The sequence below is a fragment of the Vidua macroura genome, chromosome 5 (assembly GCF_024509145.1).
Source record: "Vidua macroura isolate BioBank_ID:100142 chromosome 5, ASM2450914v1, whole genome shotgun sequence".
Lineage (NCBI taxonomy): Eukaryota > Metazoa > Chordata > Aves > Passeriformes > Viduidae > Vidua > Vidua macroura.
Genome location: NC_071575.1, coordinates 29,708,917 through 29,727,689, shown reverse-complemented (window position 1 = coordinate 29,727,689; position 18,773 = coordinate 29,708,917). Strand labels below are relative to the sequence as shown.

The 18,773-nt window shown below is 45.1% G+C and overlaps 1 protein-coding gene across 6 annotated transcripts in view; it reads right to left on the bottom strand.

The window, feature by feature from the left end:
* The window catches only part of RASSF8 (Ras association domain family member 8), a 99,586-nt gene that overhangs the window by 11,285 nt on the left and 69,528 nt on the right, over window positions 1-18,773 (bottom strand). For 5 of the 6 annotated variants that reach the window (XM_053978489.1, XM_053978487.1, XM_053978491.1 and 2 more), the window contains one exon: window positions 12,960-17,985. In XM_053978489.1, the coding sequence (XP_053834464.1) occupies window positions 17,864-17,985 (122 nt within the window). In that variant the 3' untranslated portion in view covers window positions 12,960-17,863. Of the gene's footprint in view, window positions 1-12,959; window positions 17,986-18,773 lie in introns of those variants that run through there. The other variant, XM_053978492.1, reaches the window with a different exon arrangement.

The window sequence follows — 18,773 nt, the reverse complement described above, 5'->3', positions numbered from 1 at the left end:
TCCTTTAATTCTCTCTGGCAAACTCTGGTTTAATATGTGCACATTTCACAAAGCAAAGTGTGGAACACACAGGTTTCTTCCTGACATCTACTTTTTTTTCCCTTCTTTTTTGAAAAATACTAATCTTTAAAATTAACACTTGTCAGCCCTGGTGCTGCATGGGAGCTTTCTTTGCTCACAAGGAACAAACTTTATGATTTGCCTGACAATCTAATGACGTATCACAATCTCTGCAGGAATGAATGATGGGTGTCCCAACTTGGAAATACTCTACAAAAACCGAATATTTTGTGGTGAAGGGGAGAGGGAGAGGAAGAGGAGAAACAGAGTGGTGGAAGCAGGCAGATCGTTCCTAGCATGGAAATGCAGCACCCTAAAGGCTTCAACAGATTGAATAACAGAGCTGTGGATCACCTTTCCTTCCAAAAATTCTTGCAGGGAAATAAAATTAAAGGAACGCCTCAAACAGTAGCCAGTGTTTACATAAGAGAGAGATGAGGGGAACGTTCCGTGCTCCCTCTGCTGGTTCTCCAGTACCGGTGACTACATTGACAAGGAATGAAGTTGGAATGGAATAAAAAGCTCCTAAGACTCGTGTTAAATCCATCAATCCCTTAAAACACAGGACGAATTATAAATTGGATGAAAAGTAAGCACTTCTTTTCAATTACTCGAGTAGTATTGCTAAGAAATAGGCGTCTTCACATGGAAGCTGTAGTAAGTTTAATTCCAAATAGAGATTCAGGCAGGCTATCTACAAATACCAGTGGACACATAGACATGTTTTTTCCAAAAATAATGGACCAAAGGCTTCTACAGTGCAGAACTCTACCTGCTGAAGTAAATTACTAGGTAGGGAAATCGGAAAAAGTCTGTGTCTGCTTCCATCTGTCTTTGGATCTGATTCTGCTCCCTCTGTTGTCACAGGAATGAAAGTGAGCTGGGCTCAACCCTTCCCCTCGGTAACTTTGACCTGCATACTTGAACAGCTCAACACTTGTTAGGCCAGCATTTAGGCTGGGATGAAAGTGCTCGTGTATTCCAAGTCCTCCTGCCAGCCAGGCAATCGGCCTGACTGAGCACAAAGCCCTTCCTGCCAGATCACTACCCGAACACAAAGGGTGGAGCCACAAGCACTTCATAAAAAGCTGTGCCCCTCCTGAAGAGCGCAGTTTAAAACCTGAGCATGAGCAAGGCTTTAGGTTTCCCTTCAAATTTCCTTCCTTTGGGAATATGAATCCGTTTAGGTTTCACTGGGCTATAAACCCAGATCCTTAGAGGGCTTTATCAATTTCAGTATTTACCATGTACAGTAACAGGAAGGCTTGTTTTTATTAGCCCTTGAATCAAACGTGCCAAATGACTTCATGCCAAGTTGCAGCATCAGTGAAATCTATTACATTTTATGACATAATACATAAAGACAAATTATGTGTTCTGATAATCCCAATGCCTAACAAAAGCAACTATGGGGGAAAAAGATTTGTAATTGAGGCTGATAACCGACTGCTGCAGGAGGCAAAAGGCAAATCACAGAAGGGACCATAGTGTCAGCCTTAGTTATTAAATTCCAGGCTTCCTCAGATCCCTTTTGATTCTAAATGAATTTGTATGTCTTGAATTTTCTTGAGGTTAAAAGCAATCACAAAAACACTGGAAAAGAGCTTCGCATCTTTAAATATACATTCCCTTATGGAAGTGCTGAGAGTGCAGGACTGGGTGCTACATTTACTGTTTACACTTGAATCCATGTTCTGTTGTCCCATAAACCACAAGATAAGTGATGCAAGCTTGATTTCTTAAGCAATAATTGTTGAAAACAGATTTTATAATCCAGTATATTATGGTGGCATGACAGGATCCATTAGAGTGTGTTAAATCAAGATGGTTGGGATTGTTAAGCCAATGGAAGGCAATATAATGTACTCCTAACTGAAGGACAAGGAATTTTTGTATTTGAAGGTGTTACAGTTACAGAACTTGACAATCAACCCTGTTTAAGAAAGGCCTGACCTACCATTTAAGCCATGTGAGTCCTTTTCTGGAGCACAGTGGGCCTTGGAGTAGGTCCTGAGTTTGTGTTTTGGGCCTTGTTTGTTTAATTTTCACTTTAGTTGGGGCAGACTGAATGTCTGACATCCAGCAAGCCCAGGGACTGTGTGCAAGGTGTGTTTCAGCACCTCTAAATTCCTGGCCTGCTCTGTAACCTGGGTCTTGCAATGCATTTCCTTTTCCCTTCAAACTTCAGCTCCTGGAATTGTGTGATCCCAGCCTTCTTTGAGAAGTTTCCTGCCTTCTAGTTGCAGAAATGAACATGAAAGTACAACCTCAGAGAAAGAAAGCAACAAAAATGCTGAATTTCCTCACTGCAAAAAAAGCCTTGGCTTTTTTAAAGCCAGTTTCATTCAGGAAAGTCTGAATCTCTGTTGACTGTCTCTGGTTCACCTGCAGGCTCAGAGCAGCTCGCTGGGAAGCAGCAGAGAGAAGCTGGTGGCTCACCTGCCGCCAGCAGCAGCTGCGTGAGACCCGGACACGTGTGGGCTGGATGTGAGCAGGGCCAAGCTGCTCCGCTCTCTGCATCCTTCCAGTGGCTCCAGCATTTCAGCCTGCAGGGCTGTCAATCTGTCACAAGCACTAAATTCAGGGCAGCCTCAATGACGGCACTGCCGCGGGCTGCAGGAGCTGCCCTGCCTGGGACAGGCTGTTCTGCCTCGCTGAACTCACGGGGCACCCAGTGGCAGCGCACCTGCTGCTGCCGCCGCTGCAAACATTCCCCGCCCTGCGTGGCCCTCCCGGTGCCCCAGAGGATGCAGGCTATGCCTGGGACAGGCGAGAAGAGATTCCCTTATGTTTCAGCAAGCAGGGACTTTGATCCCAGACAGCTCTACAGGGTCATAGGGACCAAGGAGAGCTGTTTCTCCTGCCTCCATAAAGCCCTGTTGGTTGTTCATTTGTGTTTTTTACTTTGCTTTTTGCTAGATGTTTTATAAGGATGAGACCAAGACACTCTCATAACTAAGTATTTTCTAGGGAATAACTTCAGGAAAAGAGCCATGTAGTTATGGCACCTTCTTCCTCAGCAGAAAATTGTCTCTCCAAGTGTGTTTGGATTAATACCTGCAGCACAGAGCCAGATGAGCCAACAGACGCTGAAGTGGATTCTATTCTCACCATGCAAGGTTGCCAAGGCTCCAGCCCTTGTGTGAGTGGCAGGGAGGCCCACAGCCTTCCTTACATACGATGTTGTTTGCAAAAGAGCCCATCCAGTTGGGAGCAGCAGCCCCTCTGCATGGGCCTAATACTTACAGATGTGGTTGGAATGCACTGCATTGGCTTCAGGTTTGGAGCCTGTGAGTAGCGACCCAGATCAGCATTTCTGTGGTATGGATATCACAGCTTCCAGCAAAGCTTGTAAGGCTGGGCCCTAGGTTCCAGCAGCAAGACCTGGAATATGAGTATGTCCATCAAAAACAGTCATAAGTCATCAAGAGCAGACTGTAGCAATAAGGCAGCCTAAATTGCAGGGGAAAAAAAAGCTTCTCTTCACAGAATCCCAGAATGGGTCAGGCTGGAAGGCACCACAGTGGGTCATCCCACCTCCTGCTCAGGCAGGACCATCCCAGAGCACATGGCACAGGATTACATCCAGATGGTACTGGAATCTCTCCAGTGAGAGAGATTCTACATCATCTCTTGGCAGCAAAATTTCCAGAAGTGTTTGCAGGACTACTAGTAGGAGAAAGTGAGTGTCTCCTTTTAACATGTAAGTTGAACTCTCTTGTTCTGCACAGGACTGAGAGGCTGGGAAAGAACTAAAGCTGGAAAATCTTTTTATGCTTTGCTTGAAACAAGAGGGCATCGGTCTTAAACTGCACGGGGGGAGGTTTAGGTTGGACATGAGGGAAATTTTTTTCACTGAACGGGTGATCAGACATTGGAACTGCCTGCCCGGGGAGATAGAGTCACTGTCCCTGCAGGTTTTTAAGGAAAGACTGGATATGGCATTCAGTTCCATGGTCTGCTTGACATGGTGGTCTTCGGTCATATGTTGGATTCGATGATCTCAGAGGACTTTTCCGGCCTAAACGCTTCTGTGATGCTGTGAAAAGCAAAGGTCTGTCCAACGCTGGGTTTGTCCGGAGGCCAGGAGCGTTCGGGCAGTACCTGCGCACGCACCAGGCGCCTCAGTGCGGGCAGCACTCTCGGGAGGCGACGCAGGGGGCCATGGGGCCGCTTCTCGGTGACTTTGCCAGAGAGTCCCCGGCAGCCCGGCCGTTTCCCGGGCGATCCCGCCTGCTCCGTGCAGCTGTCCGTCCATCCCCCCGTCCCGTCCCGTCCCGTCCCGTCCCGTCCCGTCCCGCCCCGCCCCGCCCGGCGCTGCCCGGCTGCCGCCCCGGTCCGAAGTACGCGCCCGCCCCTCAGGCCGCCGCCGCCGTCACGCGCGCGCCCGCGTGACCGCCGCGCACGCTGCCTGGCACGTGCGCGTGGGGCCGCGCCCGCTGAGGGGGGGGGCGGGAGGGGGAGTGAGCGGGGCCAGCGGCGGCGGCAGCTGCCATTGGCCGGCGCGCGGCTCGCGCTCCGCCTCCCCGCTCGCGGCCCCACCTCCCCTCAGGAATGACCGCCCCTGGGACGGGAGAGGCTGGGGCTCCCCTGACAATCCTGGGGAAATCCTGGGGTCAGTCAGGCTGGAAAAGTTCTCTGTGATCGTCGAGTCCAACCTGTGACCGAACACCACCGCGTCAACCAGACCATGGCACCCAGTGCCACGTCCAGCCTTTCCTAAAATACCTCCAAGGACGATGATTTCACCGCCTCCCTGGGCAGCCCACTCCGATGTGTGATCGCCCTTTCTGTGAACAAATTCTTCCGGCTCTGCATTGTTGCAGCCTCACCTTGATGATTGTGTGCAGTTTTGGTCACTGTAACGTAGGAAAGAGATTAAGCTGCAAGAGAGTGTCCAGAGGAGGGACATGGAGATGGTGAGGGACCTCGAGGTGAAACCACACGAACTGCGGCTGAGGGCACTGGTGTGTTTTTCTGGAGGAGGCTGAGGACAGAGCTCACAGCAGTTCTGCAGCTTCCTCACGAAGCAGAGGCCCTGATCTCTGCTCTGTGGTGATCAAGGACAGGACCTGAGGGAACGGCTGGAGCTGTGTCAGGGGAGGGTTGGGGTGGATATTAGGAAAAGGTTCTTCCTCCAGAAGCACTGAACAAGCTCCCCAGAGATGGTCACAGTCCCAAGCCTGACAGCTCCAGGAGCTTTTGGACAACCCTTGGGCACATGATGTGACTCTTGGGGAGTGTGTGTGCAGGGACAGGAGTTGGACTTGATGATCCTTGTGGGTCCCTTCCAACTCAGTTCATTCTGTGATTCTGTAATGTCCAACCTAAACCTCCCCTGTCCTCTCAGAAAGGGCTGCAAGGGGTTCAGAGTCCTGGCATTCAGGAATTTTGCTTGATGCACCTTGAGCAACCAGAATGCAACATTATGCACATATGGGCCAACTCTGTACAGAAATTAATAATTACAGCCCTTGAGGGCATCAGCTGGAGGGTTAATATATCAGGGAAACCCTTTTTAGAGGCTGTTTTTAAACTTAGATTCTTCTGAAATAATAATGTTGTTACTGTGATATGGAATCATAGAATGGCCTGGGTTGGAAGGGACTTAAACACCATCCAGTTCCACTTCCCTGCCAGGGGCAGGGATGCCTTCCACTATCCCAGCTTGCTCAGAGCCCCATCCAGCCTGGCCTAGGACACTTCCAGGGATCCAGGGGCAGCCACAGCTTCTCTGGGCAACCTGTGCCAGGGCCTCACCACCCTTGCAGGGAACAATTTCTTCCCAATATCCAATCTAAACCTGCTCTCTGTCAGTGTGAAGGCATTGTCCTGTCCCCCTTGTTCTGTCACTCCAGGCCCTGTAAATAGCCTCCCTCCATTTTTCCTGTAGCCTCTTGTAGGTCTCTTTGTTTCAAAAGAGCTGGTGGTAGCAGCACTGACACGGTGGCACCTATTGGACAGAACAGCAAGATCAAAAGATAACACAGCCACCTGAGAGGAGAAACTGAGACTCCAGCCCTGATATGCTGCATGTTTATGCATTTTATGTTGTAAACTCACTGGAATAAAAACAGATCTTCATGGGAGCAGGGGTAGGAACTGGTGGTTCCCTCTTCCCCAAGTGCAGATTCTAATCAAACAGGCTAAAGTTATTTCACAGTAAGTAACTGCTTAATCACTCTGTGCAAAGTAGGGCAAGATCCACCACAGGAACAGTGCACATGTCTCTGAGAGCAGCTTTTGGCACAGAGAGCAGAAGATACAGAGGTGAACCTCTTGGGAGAAAGAATATTCAATCCCAGTCACCTAGTGAGAGATAAATCCTCTAGGTCCTGAACTATGACTCAAAGGCAGGGCTGCTCCTCTTCCAGCATTTTATGTGAGGAGTGGTGCCCTCTGTTGTTCCAGGGAGAAGCTGCTGGGAGTTAGGGAATTGAAATCACGACTGTGAGGTGGGTTTGTTTACTCCAGTGCCACAGACTCTTACAGATGCTCTGGTTTGGACACAGGGTCTGTCATACAGAATGCACTGCCATCAGGACTTCATTTTCCAGAGTAAAGTCAGAAATGAAATGTGTAGAGACAAATGGACCAACATGACTAGGGAAAAAATGCTTAAACATTAGAAAAGCATGTAGAATAAGCAAGAATTCCTTAGTAACTGCTACAAAGGTAATTAAAGGGTATGGAAATGTGTGTGGACAAGGGTCAGAGTTAAGGCTGTGTTCCCTGAGAGAGAAGGAGCTACCTTTACTTATCAAGCTGCCATCATCAGATAATGCTCCTTGGCACTCCTAGTCTGTCTGCAAGGGAGAATGTGTTTGTGTGAACCTGGGCTGCACGAATTCCTGCTCCTTGGCACAGCAGAGAAGTTGTGTTTGGAGTGCAGTTTGCTCTGCAGAGTATGGAAACAAGAACATAAAGATACATCCAAGTCTGCAAAATGTGAAGTGGCTTTGAAAAATGCCTAACTGGTCACAGGGCTAATTCTGGTGTTGTAAATGATGAGGTAAGTACAGTTATTTAAGATGACCTTTGAGAGCAATCTGTGTGCCATACCCCAGGAGTCAGCCATGGGAAGCACACTCCCATCAGTGTCCTGCCAGGCCCAGAAGGCATTTCCAGGACTCCAGCTGTTTGCTATGATTGCTGAACATGCAGAGTCTGCAATACCTGCTTTTAAAAATACACAGTAATGTCACGGGCTTGCTTGAGTTTAGTAACCCTAGGGCAGTGCATTCCAAGGAGTAGAGGGCAATTCAGCTGCCTGGCAGAGCCAGTGGGAAGGTACTGCATGTCTCTGACTTTTGTTTTCCACAGAGATCAACCTGTACCTCCAGGAACAAAGCTGCCTGAGCTGGGGCAGCATGGTGGTAGTTTAGGGCTAACCTAGCACTTTTCCTAGTGTGTGTACAGTCACATCATAGAGCAGAATAACAGAAAGGCCTAGAATAGAAAGGACCCTAAAGATCATCCAGTTCCACTTCCCTGCCAGGGGCAGGGATGCCTTCCACTATCCCAGCTTGCTCAGAGCCCCATCCAGCCTGGCCTAGGACACTTCCAGGGATCCAGGGGCAGCCACAGCTTCTCTGGGCAACCGGTGCCAGGGCCCCACCACCCTCACAGGGAAGAATTTCTTCCCAATATCCAATCTAAACCTCCTCTCTGTCAGTGTGAAGTCATTCCCCCTTGTCTTGTCACTCCAGGCTCTTGTCAAGAGTCTCCCGTCTTTCCTGTAGGCTCCCTTCATGCACTGGAAGGGCACAATGAGATCAATCCATCTTTATTTGTACAAGCCTGTGAAGAGGGATCTCCTCCTTTCCCCAGATGTTCCTGATGCACCCACACAGCAGTGCCTTTGGGATGCAAGCCTGACTCCTCAACTGAAGGCACTTCCACAGTGCAGGAATCTTGTGAGCTTCTGGCTGACAAGAGAAGCATTATAATATAATAATATAATAACTAGGCAGAGTTACCTGAAGAGGAAATCAGAACACACTCAAATCATGCAAGGAGCTGAACTCCTGCATATGCTGAAACCAGTGTGCTAAAATCAACAGTAAATGAAGATACTGATTTTGCAAAGTTTTAAGTTTGAAACAGATGAATCACTTAGATCTCAAAGGTTAAATCTTTATTGGTCAAACTTAGCGCAACACTCGCTAAAGGAGAGAATAAGCCTCACCTCCTTTGAAGTGCTCTCATTATTCAGTTTAGAAGGGCTATAAATCCTCTGCTACCAGGAAGAGGTCTAACCTCTGACTGAAGGGTTGGGGAAAGCTTCCTCTGCAAGTGGGTTATTTTGGCAACACCGCACCAAGGGTAGTTTACTGGTGAGCTGCATGTGCCCAGTCAGCTCTTTCTATTGAGTTTGAGGCAGAATGTCAGGCCAGGTGGCCCCCAGCCTGACTGAACCATTGCGGGACAACTCTATGTTGCTCAGAACAGACTTTTCAGCAAATGACCCATGAGCAAAAGACAGTAAATAGAAATGAAGGACCTGTACTCCTTCTGGGAAAGCCCTGCACTTCCCTGGGCTTTAATTTCCCAAGCTGACAAAAGGGATAATGATATCTAATAAGCTGACTACATACACATATGTGTGTGTGCATACACATAAATTGTATGATTGGGATCATTGCATTGTTATAGTCATAGTAACATAAGAAAATAGTTTTTCCTTGGGAATTTTAGACTGTGTTCTGACACTGAACAAAGATGTTAAGGTACTCATACTGTCCAGGTTCCTGCTTTTGCAGTTGCTCACAGCACCTGAATTACATGCTTATCCCATGTGACTGCTCCCCGGGGGCAGTCCATTCTTCCTAGCAAAGGAGTAAGATGCTCCTAGAAGTAGGTACCTCCTGCTGTAAAGTTGCTCAGATAATGTACAAAGGTAGCAGCAAGAACTTTATTGAGCAGGACATAAGGTACTGCAGCACTGATTATTTACTGTCCTGTCAGATGCCAGCAGGTGCACTAACTGCTACTGAAATGCATTCAGATGGCAACATCTTTAAATGATTTTTGACCTCAGAACTGAGCAGCAGGGACTCTCTGTGCTCAGACATGCTGAAGGGTGCTCATTCTGGGCAAGACTCCAGTGTAAGTGCAGCTGAGGTGTTTGTTAATTAAATTTATTTGGAGCCTGTAGAAAACACTTTGGAGTTGGCAAACTACGAAAAAAGGCACTTTCCTACAATTCTAACTCTTGTGTGCTTTATCTCTTCAGCCACTAATATCAAAAGGCACTTGGGTATGAATGGAAAATTGTGAGATGGCAGCCAGTCATGGTGCATTACTGGTGACATGCACATTGCTAGAACATCCTAAGACTTGCAGAAACACTGGAACATTGAGGACCACCAAGCAAAACTTAGCCTGTTGAGTTGATTGTTTCTATCAATTAGGTACAACACACTCCCAAGCAACACTTGCAAAAGGATTTAGGCTGCCTTTGGTAATAGCAGCACTTTGCAAGAAGAGTGTTGAGCAAAAGTTGAAATGAGGTTGTATTCCTTTACTTGCTTTTCCTTTTTATCCCTTTAGAAAAATTAATCTACTTAAAGCTAAACAAGAATTCACCTTCAGAAACCCCCAGCTTCCCTCAGCACACCTGCATCTTGCTCTCTCTGCAAGGTATAGCTAACTCTGAGTGACTTCCTGTCACTCTCTGAGTAGGATATAAAAATACACTTCATGCTGCAGTATCTGGATGGCACAACCAAGTTCAGGACCACGTTGTGCTCAGTACTATTTGCCAAACAGATAGGAATTGAGACGCTGTTCCCCATGGGGCCTGCCGTATATATAGACAAAGTCAAAGGGGATGAGGCAGTATTATCTCAGGCTTACAGCTGGGGGACTCCAATCCACAGGGATTATAGTAGCTTGCCCAAGGTCACACACAGGAAATCTGTGGCAGAGCTGGGAAATGAAACAAGAGCTTCCCAGGCACGGGCAAATACACCAGTCACAGGACAGTATCTAAAATGGAATGTTTCAACCCACACCTGTACAGGTTTCAGAAAGCTTCCAGGCTTGCTCAGAAACTGCAGGAATGGCATCATTTGTGCATCAGTTACACTGACACTGTGAATTAAGTATTACTGCGTCCTTTCTGAAAGAACACCTTTAAAGTGGGAATGTTGGGTGCCTTATGCAATTCCCTACCACGTGCTGTGTATTCCTAGAAAACCTGCTTCCCATCACAGTGTGTGGCTGCTGCGTGTACTGCTGCCCTCTCGTGTGGACCTGCTGGGAACTGCAGCGTTGGCACAGTCGAGGAGACACGATTATCTGGTGCTAGCCCCTGGCATAACCTTTCACCCCAGCCCTACAGCTAATGGACATTGTTACCTTTCCCATTTACTCTGTCACTGTCTCCTCCATGCTTGTTTTGTGCGTGACACAAGCAACACGACAGTGCAGAATCCAGGTCATAGTCTTGGCAGGTCAAGGAAATGCTTAAGACAGCGTTGTAGCAACAAAATGTTGTCAAAGGTCAGCTGGCACTCTGGGGTTTCCCTTCAGTGTGCCAGGAGGGCCAGTTCCACCTCATCAATCAAAGTTCACCTAAGGCTGATTGGGACTGCTAAAGCCAAATCGTATGTTCTGGACACATAACATTTCATGAACAGCAGTTTGATACACACAATAAAAGTTGTGGCAGGTAGTAATTTAGGAGAAGCTCTGCAGGCAACCACAAAGAAGTTCCAGTTATTTCACACTTAAAGGCTGGCCTGAATTTCATTTTAGCAATAGCTCCTGATGGTACTTCTGTGATACCATGTCACTGGCTCCAAAGCTGCATGATTCACTTTCCATCACACTGGTACTGGAAGAGACTTCAGAGTAAATACAAATCAGGTTAAAGGTGTTTTACTTGGTCTACATCTCACTCCCTTCCTTCCACCAACATCCCTTTTTTTGTTGTTGTTTTTTGTTTCTGTTTTAACCAGAAGCCCTCCTTTTAAAAAGACTTAGGCAGGTAATTATTTGCACTCATTTGTGTTGCATTAGAGTAGGTGAGTTTTTTAAGTTCACTTTCCGCAAGCCCAGCTGGAGCTCTTCTGAATACTTTTTCTTCGAACTTGACACAGGATTGAATATTAGATCTTTTATGCTGCATTTTCCTACTAAGTTTTCCAATTACCAGCTATCTTCCTCCTTTTGCAAAGAGGTAGAACAAGACAAAGCATGTAGCTGAAACAATAAGCAGAGTTTGGTATAGTGCTATTTCACCTCCATGAGCTTCCAGATGTCTGAACAGAAGTGTGATGACACTCTTACTCTTCCAGAGATCCCTGTTGCCTTTCCACAGCCATGGATTCAGATCCAAAAAGCCTCTAGAAATTAAACTTCAGATTGCATGGGGGAGAAGCTCCAGGGCTGCCTGTGTGGCAGCAAGGAAGGACGCACACACAGAGCCACCAGAAGTGGCATGAAGACACCGGCAGTGCCTGAGTTACTCAGACAAGTGGTGAGGTTGCTCAGGGAAGTTTATCAGCTCTAATTGCATCAGTTCCTTGTTGCACTAGCAAATGCCAAAGAGGCTCCTTTCCAGTCAGCCCTGGACAGTACACAGAACTCATTGCAAAGGATGAGGAAAAATGTACACAGCATACTCAATATTTCCATTCCCTGAAAAAGGGGAACAAAATAGACCAACTGAGATTGTCTCCATCCAGTATTTCTGGGGAAAGTTAATGCTGAAGTAGTGGCTGACCCAGAAAATACTCATTAACACTAGCTACAATATCAAAGGTAGCAAATATATCATTTTCAAGTAAGGCATTAATGGGCACCATTGCTCATTGTGCCCTACTTCAGACAGCAGACATCTTAGTTTAAACGATCATTAAAAATTTGGGTTATAAAGGAATAATACCTAGCTGACACAGACATGACAGGCAGAAGACTTCAGTATGGCTTGTGAACAAAATGGATCATTGATCTGGTCTGGTTTTGCAACTCATTAATGGTCCAGTTACAACTGAACTAGTTAGTGCTGCAGCAGCCACATACAAATACATCACTTTGTTCTTTAAAGGCAAAGCAAAAGATCAGAAACATCAGCTGTAGTCCTGGCTCTGCTGGGCACACTGGGAAACCTTAGTTACCACAAAAGCCAGCCAGCTGACTGGCACAGGAGCAGGAAAGGGCACTTTCAGAGCACAGGGCCTCTGCAAGTTCCATAGCCCTGACAACAACAGTGCCACGTGCTAGGGCTTCAGTGGAGTTCATGGCATTGTCCTATTGCCAGTCAACAGTGTCACTACTGTTAGCTCACTTCTCCTCACATCTAATGAGATTAGGCTCCAGTTAGCTTAGGAAAATCTGTTTGTTGGGATATTAGACTAAGGACTGCTTTTGGATGGCTTAAATCACAAGTCTCCAGCTGTATCAAGTTCCCACCCTTGATTAGCTCAAATGATCTCAAGCAAGCTTCATCTCCTCTCTCGTCTCAGCACAGTAACTACACCTGAATCTGGCCTAAAAGGCCTTCTACTCCTTGTTCAAAGGTTAATTTCTTCCTGCTCCCTAAAGCATCAGGGCACCCTGCATTTGTTGTGGAAGAATCTGTACATTCAGTTCACCTCCAAGTGAACCTCTGCCTCTTTGCTTTAAGTTACACTTCCCCTGAGTCACTGACCAATTCTGTCATTTCAGGGTTACTGTTAATTTTAGTAATGCTTCCTCAGCTGAAAGCAAGCTCCTCTTCCCTCTTGCAGTGCCTGGGCTTTATCTGATTGAGATTACACTTACAGTAAAGGAACCTTGGCCCTGCCTTCAGGCCCGGTGTTCTCTGACAAGAGTCTCAGCAGCTGTGTAGTGAGATGTGCGTGACATGAACTGTGCAATCCCAGCAAACCATGAACTGTAAAGACCCAAAGTTTCAGAGGGGAATTTATTGTATGGGAGCATATCCAATACTTTTTGTCAACCATTCATGAGAATAATAAAAAATAGCTTTTTAAATGACAAAAAATATAGTTACATATAATACAGATTTTCATCTTGCATTGAAGCAGAGCAGTAATAAAACACTCGTGTTTTCACAGTTTGTGTTGCTTCTCTAGGTTAAAGCATCAGCAACTCAAGTGTTCCAGTCAGAACCCCTAGTTAGCAGTTTCATGGGATGATGGTGAGGGTGAACTCTCTCAGCATTCTGACACACTTCACAAGTACAGCAGGCACACTTGATCCATTTCAGTACTACTAAAATTTTCAGAGGTACCAGCTACACTTGAGGCATCCTTGCTGCAGCTGAAAGGGTTTTGTATCAGAACACCTTTTTTAGGCCCCAGTCAGACACATATCTCTGGAACACTCAAGAATGTCCTTAAATCCAGTCTGGTTCAAAGGGCTCTGAGTTGATCCTTTGTGACTCCCTTGTGCTCTCACACACACCACACATGGGCACAAAGCTCTAACCAGTACTTGGTCACATGTGTAAAGTGCTTGCAAGACCACAAAGGATTTAACATTCTTCAGCACTCCACTTAGAGAGCTAAAGGCATTCACTGCATGCATACATTGGTATTTACTACACACACTTACACCCAGCCCCCAGTATTATTGCAGTAATTCTTTGCTGGTATAACAGCTCATATACCAAGTTTCACTTATTTAGTTTTCTACAAACATAGGAAAAAAACACCTGAAGAGAGCTAGAACAGCTTTCAATCAGTCACTATATTGGCATTGAAAGCTTTATTTTGAAAACTTTAAGCAGCAATACTGAATAAATAGAATGATTGTTTTGTCATCTCCATACAACTGATGGCCTTCATCCAAAACATTAAAATACTGTAGCAAATAGAATAAACATGCACATTTCAATGTTCTTAAAAAAAAAAAAAACCAACCAGAACAAACAAACAAACAAAAAAAGAGGTGTAATATAAAAGTAACATTTTGACACTTTTTTTTTTGATACAGTACAGACCATTAGAGACTATTTTCTGGAAAATATATCTGAATACAGTTCTGTTATTTACATGTATCATTAAGGCCCAATTCACTCAAGTTAATGCACATCAGGAATTTATATGCTTCAAGGTAACTCACTAAAAGTTACAAGATTGATGTTTCTTTGATCATTCTCATATGATCCCAGTTCACCAAAATAATGCAATACTCTTCACGCTAAAAACAAGGCAATTGCTGCCCCAAGAGGAGATGTTTATTTCACTAAAGGATCTTTTTCCCTCTTACCTCATATGTTTGCATATTGCTAATGCTAGTGGTGGTAGTTCTCTTCTTCAAGAACTTCCTCCAAACTTGCCAGGGTTTAGAAAAGCAAGCAATCTCAAAGCTAACATACCATTCCCAGAAGCAATTCAGGCACTTGGGAACCTAAGTCCCACTGAAAGATACTGGGAGCTGACTTTTCAGAGTGGGACTTGGTTTCTCCCTTGCTCAGGCATTCAGACTGTTCACCTTAGCCTTAACCTACTAGCTTTTCAGATGGTCATCCCCCTCTTTTCCCCTAACAACATAGCATCTCCATCCTCATGGATGAGAGAGGTAACACAGTTAATTTCCATTAGTAATAAATTACAGGAGTTCTCCATATAAATTCCCTGTGCACTGGAAAATAGTGCTTGTGTATTCAACTATTTAACGCAAGCAAAAAACCCCATTTTTATCATGCTGCCCAGTAAATAATATGGCACTTGTTAAAATTAGTATGTGTAGCTTCCTTTCTGCTAATGCCCTAGGAGGTTTGGAACATTTTTGAAAATGGACTTTTTGTACAGTTGTAAAGAAAGAGTGAGTTTCTGCAGTTGATCAGAAGCAAAACTCTAAACGCCATAGTGTGAGAAATTTTTCTAACCGTTACACATGGGTCAATTCACATTTAATGCAAGGGCATGCCATTTCTTTTTGGTTTATTTACAGAGAGAGTGAAAATGCTATGGAACTTCAGCCTGGGTGAAATTAGTAAGCAAGAGGAGTATGGTGGGGGCATGGGAATTTGTCAGTGTCTCACAACTGGCAGGTCTGGATACCAAAGCCTCTCCTTGGCCACAGGAGTGGCTGAAGCTGCAAACTTTTTTTCAGATCACCTTGACATGTGCCAAAGCCCTGGCAAGGAGGAGCCACTCAGGGGTGCTGAAGTGGTCACTCCTGAGCCAGCTCCAGGCTGGCCCCTGTGTCCAACAGCTGCTGCAGTCAGCAGGTGCTACTTTTTAACTCCAACGGCAAATTCCTCCCTTGATTCTATGACAAAGCTGTAATTCAACCCCCCCAAAGCTGCTCTTACTCTTTCTTTTAATCCTTTTCCTCCTCCCTCTGTCTTACAAAATAACCTGGCAGAGAAAGAGAGCAGGTTTTATGATGCAAGAGCCCAATTCAGCTCAAACTGACATCTGTGGAAGATGGACCAGTCACAGAATATGACAAAATCATTAACTGGGGTAAATATGTTGATCTGCCTTAAAAATACTTCATCTCAGAACAAGACTCTTTCCCCTCACTTCCATGCAGCATAATTTGGGCCAGACTTTGCAAGGTGCTGAGTGCCTCAGTTCTCTAACACCAAGAGGTGCTAAAGATGCACTGGAGAGGGCCATTTCATTTCTGTAAATTGAACCCAGAATGTAAGGCATATACGCTCAAGTACCTTGGACAGATATTGTCTCCAAACTATATATATTTTTACACTTATATATATATATTTTTTTTTTTTAATACAAAGTTATGGGCACAGTAAACATGAGCACAGAATTGTGATAAACTAACAGTAAAATGGGTGAGCACTGCAAAGGTTCCTCAAATAGGAATATCTCATTTTCCAGTTTGCTCACAAGGGAAGATGCAAAAAAACCCAAACAAAAACAAAACAAAACAAAACAAAACCCACCTGATAAGTCAAACAGTAAAAATTCAGAGTCCATTTGGAAAGGTCCTTTATATATTCACAGCCTTATCTGTTGCTGTAAGTCTAAATACAGCAGCATTTTTAGAATATATGATGCCATCAATAAGTGGAAAGGAAAAAATGCATTAAACACTCAAGAATCCTTCATCTTCTGCTCTATCTTTTAAAAATTCCATTTGTCAGGAAGCTCCTTTTTTAGAAAATGAGACTTAAATTAACATTTATCTGCACATCAGTGAATCAGCACAAGAGGATACTAGGAGTTAAGTATTTTTCTATGGCTAAAAGCTTGGAGCTTCCTAGTGGTAAAATCCTGACTCTGCCAAGGAGGGCATCAGGAGCCCAAGTCTTCAGCACTGCAGTGAGGGCAGTGTCCCCCCTTGTGCCCAGGGGATCTCCAAGGTGGGGATGATGCTGGGAGTTGCTGTTAGAACTGGAAATCCAAACCAGGGAAGGCCCATCCCTTCCCTAACTCATCCATGAGGCCAGCCCCCAACGTTTACAGTGTGTCCCACTCATGCCAGTCCCTTTCTACACAAACCTGGTGTGCCCTGCAGCAATCTCACTTCAAGGCCTGCAACTAAGAAGCTATTTGGGATCTGCTACTTTCTGCAGGAAACCCTTTTTGTCTAATTCTTTCTTAGCTTTGATTGTATTAGAGCACCATCAAATGTGATAATGTTCTCTTTTTATATGCTTTGTGAAAAATGACCATCAAATGTGTGAATTTTCTGCTTGGAAGCTTTACATTCTCTAAGTGACTGTCTTTCAAAGGGACCATATATCTCCACCAGGGAGCTGAATAAAATCCTGGCCTCACTCCTGTCAATAAGAACTCTGCTATTGACTTCTTAGGACTCTGCCAGGTTTATTCCCTTCATAAAACTTGAGTGGATTCTGGAAGGCTGGAAGTGGATACTCATTTGTGCTGTGCCTTTCTTCCCCTCCAACAGCAAGATTTGTAACAAAACAAGAACACTGTAATGGCTAGTGGAAAAAATTAAGTACAAAATCACATACAGTGAAAGCCTCCTACTCTCTTTTGGTAAGATATATGAAGACAACTTCTTACATTGTTCTTTTCTCAAAAGGCATATACAATGTGGCAAAATATTTCAAATATACATTCTATATAATAAAATATCATCTAACTAGTGCATCCTCAATCATATGTTGGAAATATTTTTACCAAGCCAAGGTTTAAAATCCATAAATCTTTTGAACACTAGGTGCTTCATTCAAGGCAGATACAACAGCAAGTAAATCCCACAAGCTCACTTTTTTAAGCCTTAAAAGGTAGCAATGGATGGAGCATGACATATGATGACCCATGAAAGAAAGGAACAAAGTTAGTGGTGAGAAACCACTGCAGTGGTTCAGCACCCCTCAGAACTCTGCACTGCAGGTTACTGTACTTGATCAGATGGGGGATGTTGGTACACACAAATTAAAGTCACCTCGTCAGAATGACACACAGCCATACGTGATAATTCACAAGTTAAAAATAAAGATATAAAAGGTCAACATTCACAGGTCCATTGATTAAAGGGAATAAATTAAACCTCAGATAAGTTGCATACACAGTTTCCTTCACCATTTATGACTATACAAGGAACAATACTTTCCCGAACACTTCTGAAGTGGCAAAAACAATGAAGGTTTTTGCACTCAAGCTGTGTTGACAGCAAGGTCATCCTTGCCAATTATGAATTGAGATAGTTCCTGTCTCTTTAGCATCAGTGCACAGGGTATGGCTCCAAGTGGTGTTGGAGGAAGAAGAAAAAATAACACGATAGTGTAACAAAAAAACTAAACAAGACAAACTTCTTCCATTCATCATTGGCTGAATAAAATAAAGTGTATCTTGTCCAGGGTACCTTGCTAGGTCCTCTCTAGAAGAGGTACATACTGTCATACATAAATGCCCTCTGGGTTAAAACCAGATGACAGGGGGTTCTGTAGGATCCGAAGGTTACTGGGGAGTTGCCTCGATGAGCCAGGGCGCTTCAGTGACCCAGATTGAAAGGCTGGCTCTGCATGAGAAAAAGGGCAATTAGAAAAGTCATCAGCAGGGGTGCACCTTTCCTCCTCCTCCTGCTTAATGCAATACACAAAAACTAATTCCACGTGTAATGAATTACTGAAGTGCATGGCTAGGAAGTGAGGAGATCCAAGGTGCACACTTCCTACTCACTTCATAACAGAACAAAACCACACAAAATAATTACCCTCCCACGAGAAACACGTACACAGATACACACACACACACTTATATGGTGACTTGCAGAAAGAGTTCAAACTGTAACATGACTCAAAGCTTCAGCTTCCTTCCCACTTAAGAGTTCCTACAAGTGCTGCATTTGAAGGCCAGGTTGTCTTTTCTTCTCTCCCCACTTCCCTCCCCCCCCCCCCCCCCCAAGTGCCTTTTGGTTATAAAGTTTTCTGAGCAGAGGGACAGACCCAGCACAGGAGAATGCCGAGACAAAGAGCCCCTTGGAAGCAGAGTGCCAGAAAAAGCACACGACCCGTACTGGTGCTGCATCTCTGACAGGCATTCAAAACGCTCCCGTGGTTCTGCTCAGGAAATTCGGAATCCAGATGTGGGCACGTGCAGGCTGTGCTGATCTCACTGGGGACAAAGTCAGTTTGCACCCGCCGTAACAGCCATCTGTGCAGGACTTCTGCATGGCTGGCGGCCCAGCTGGATCGGCTCCTATTCCTGTGTGGCTGCTGTCTGGGGTTTCTTGGGATCCAGACAAATTCCTTTTTCTGCTTTGACAACACCCCCACTAAAAGAGGAAGAACCCAGACCAACAGCAAT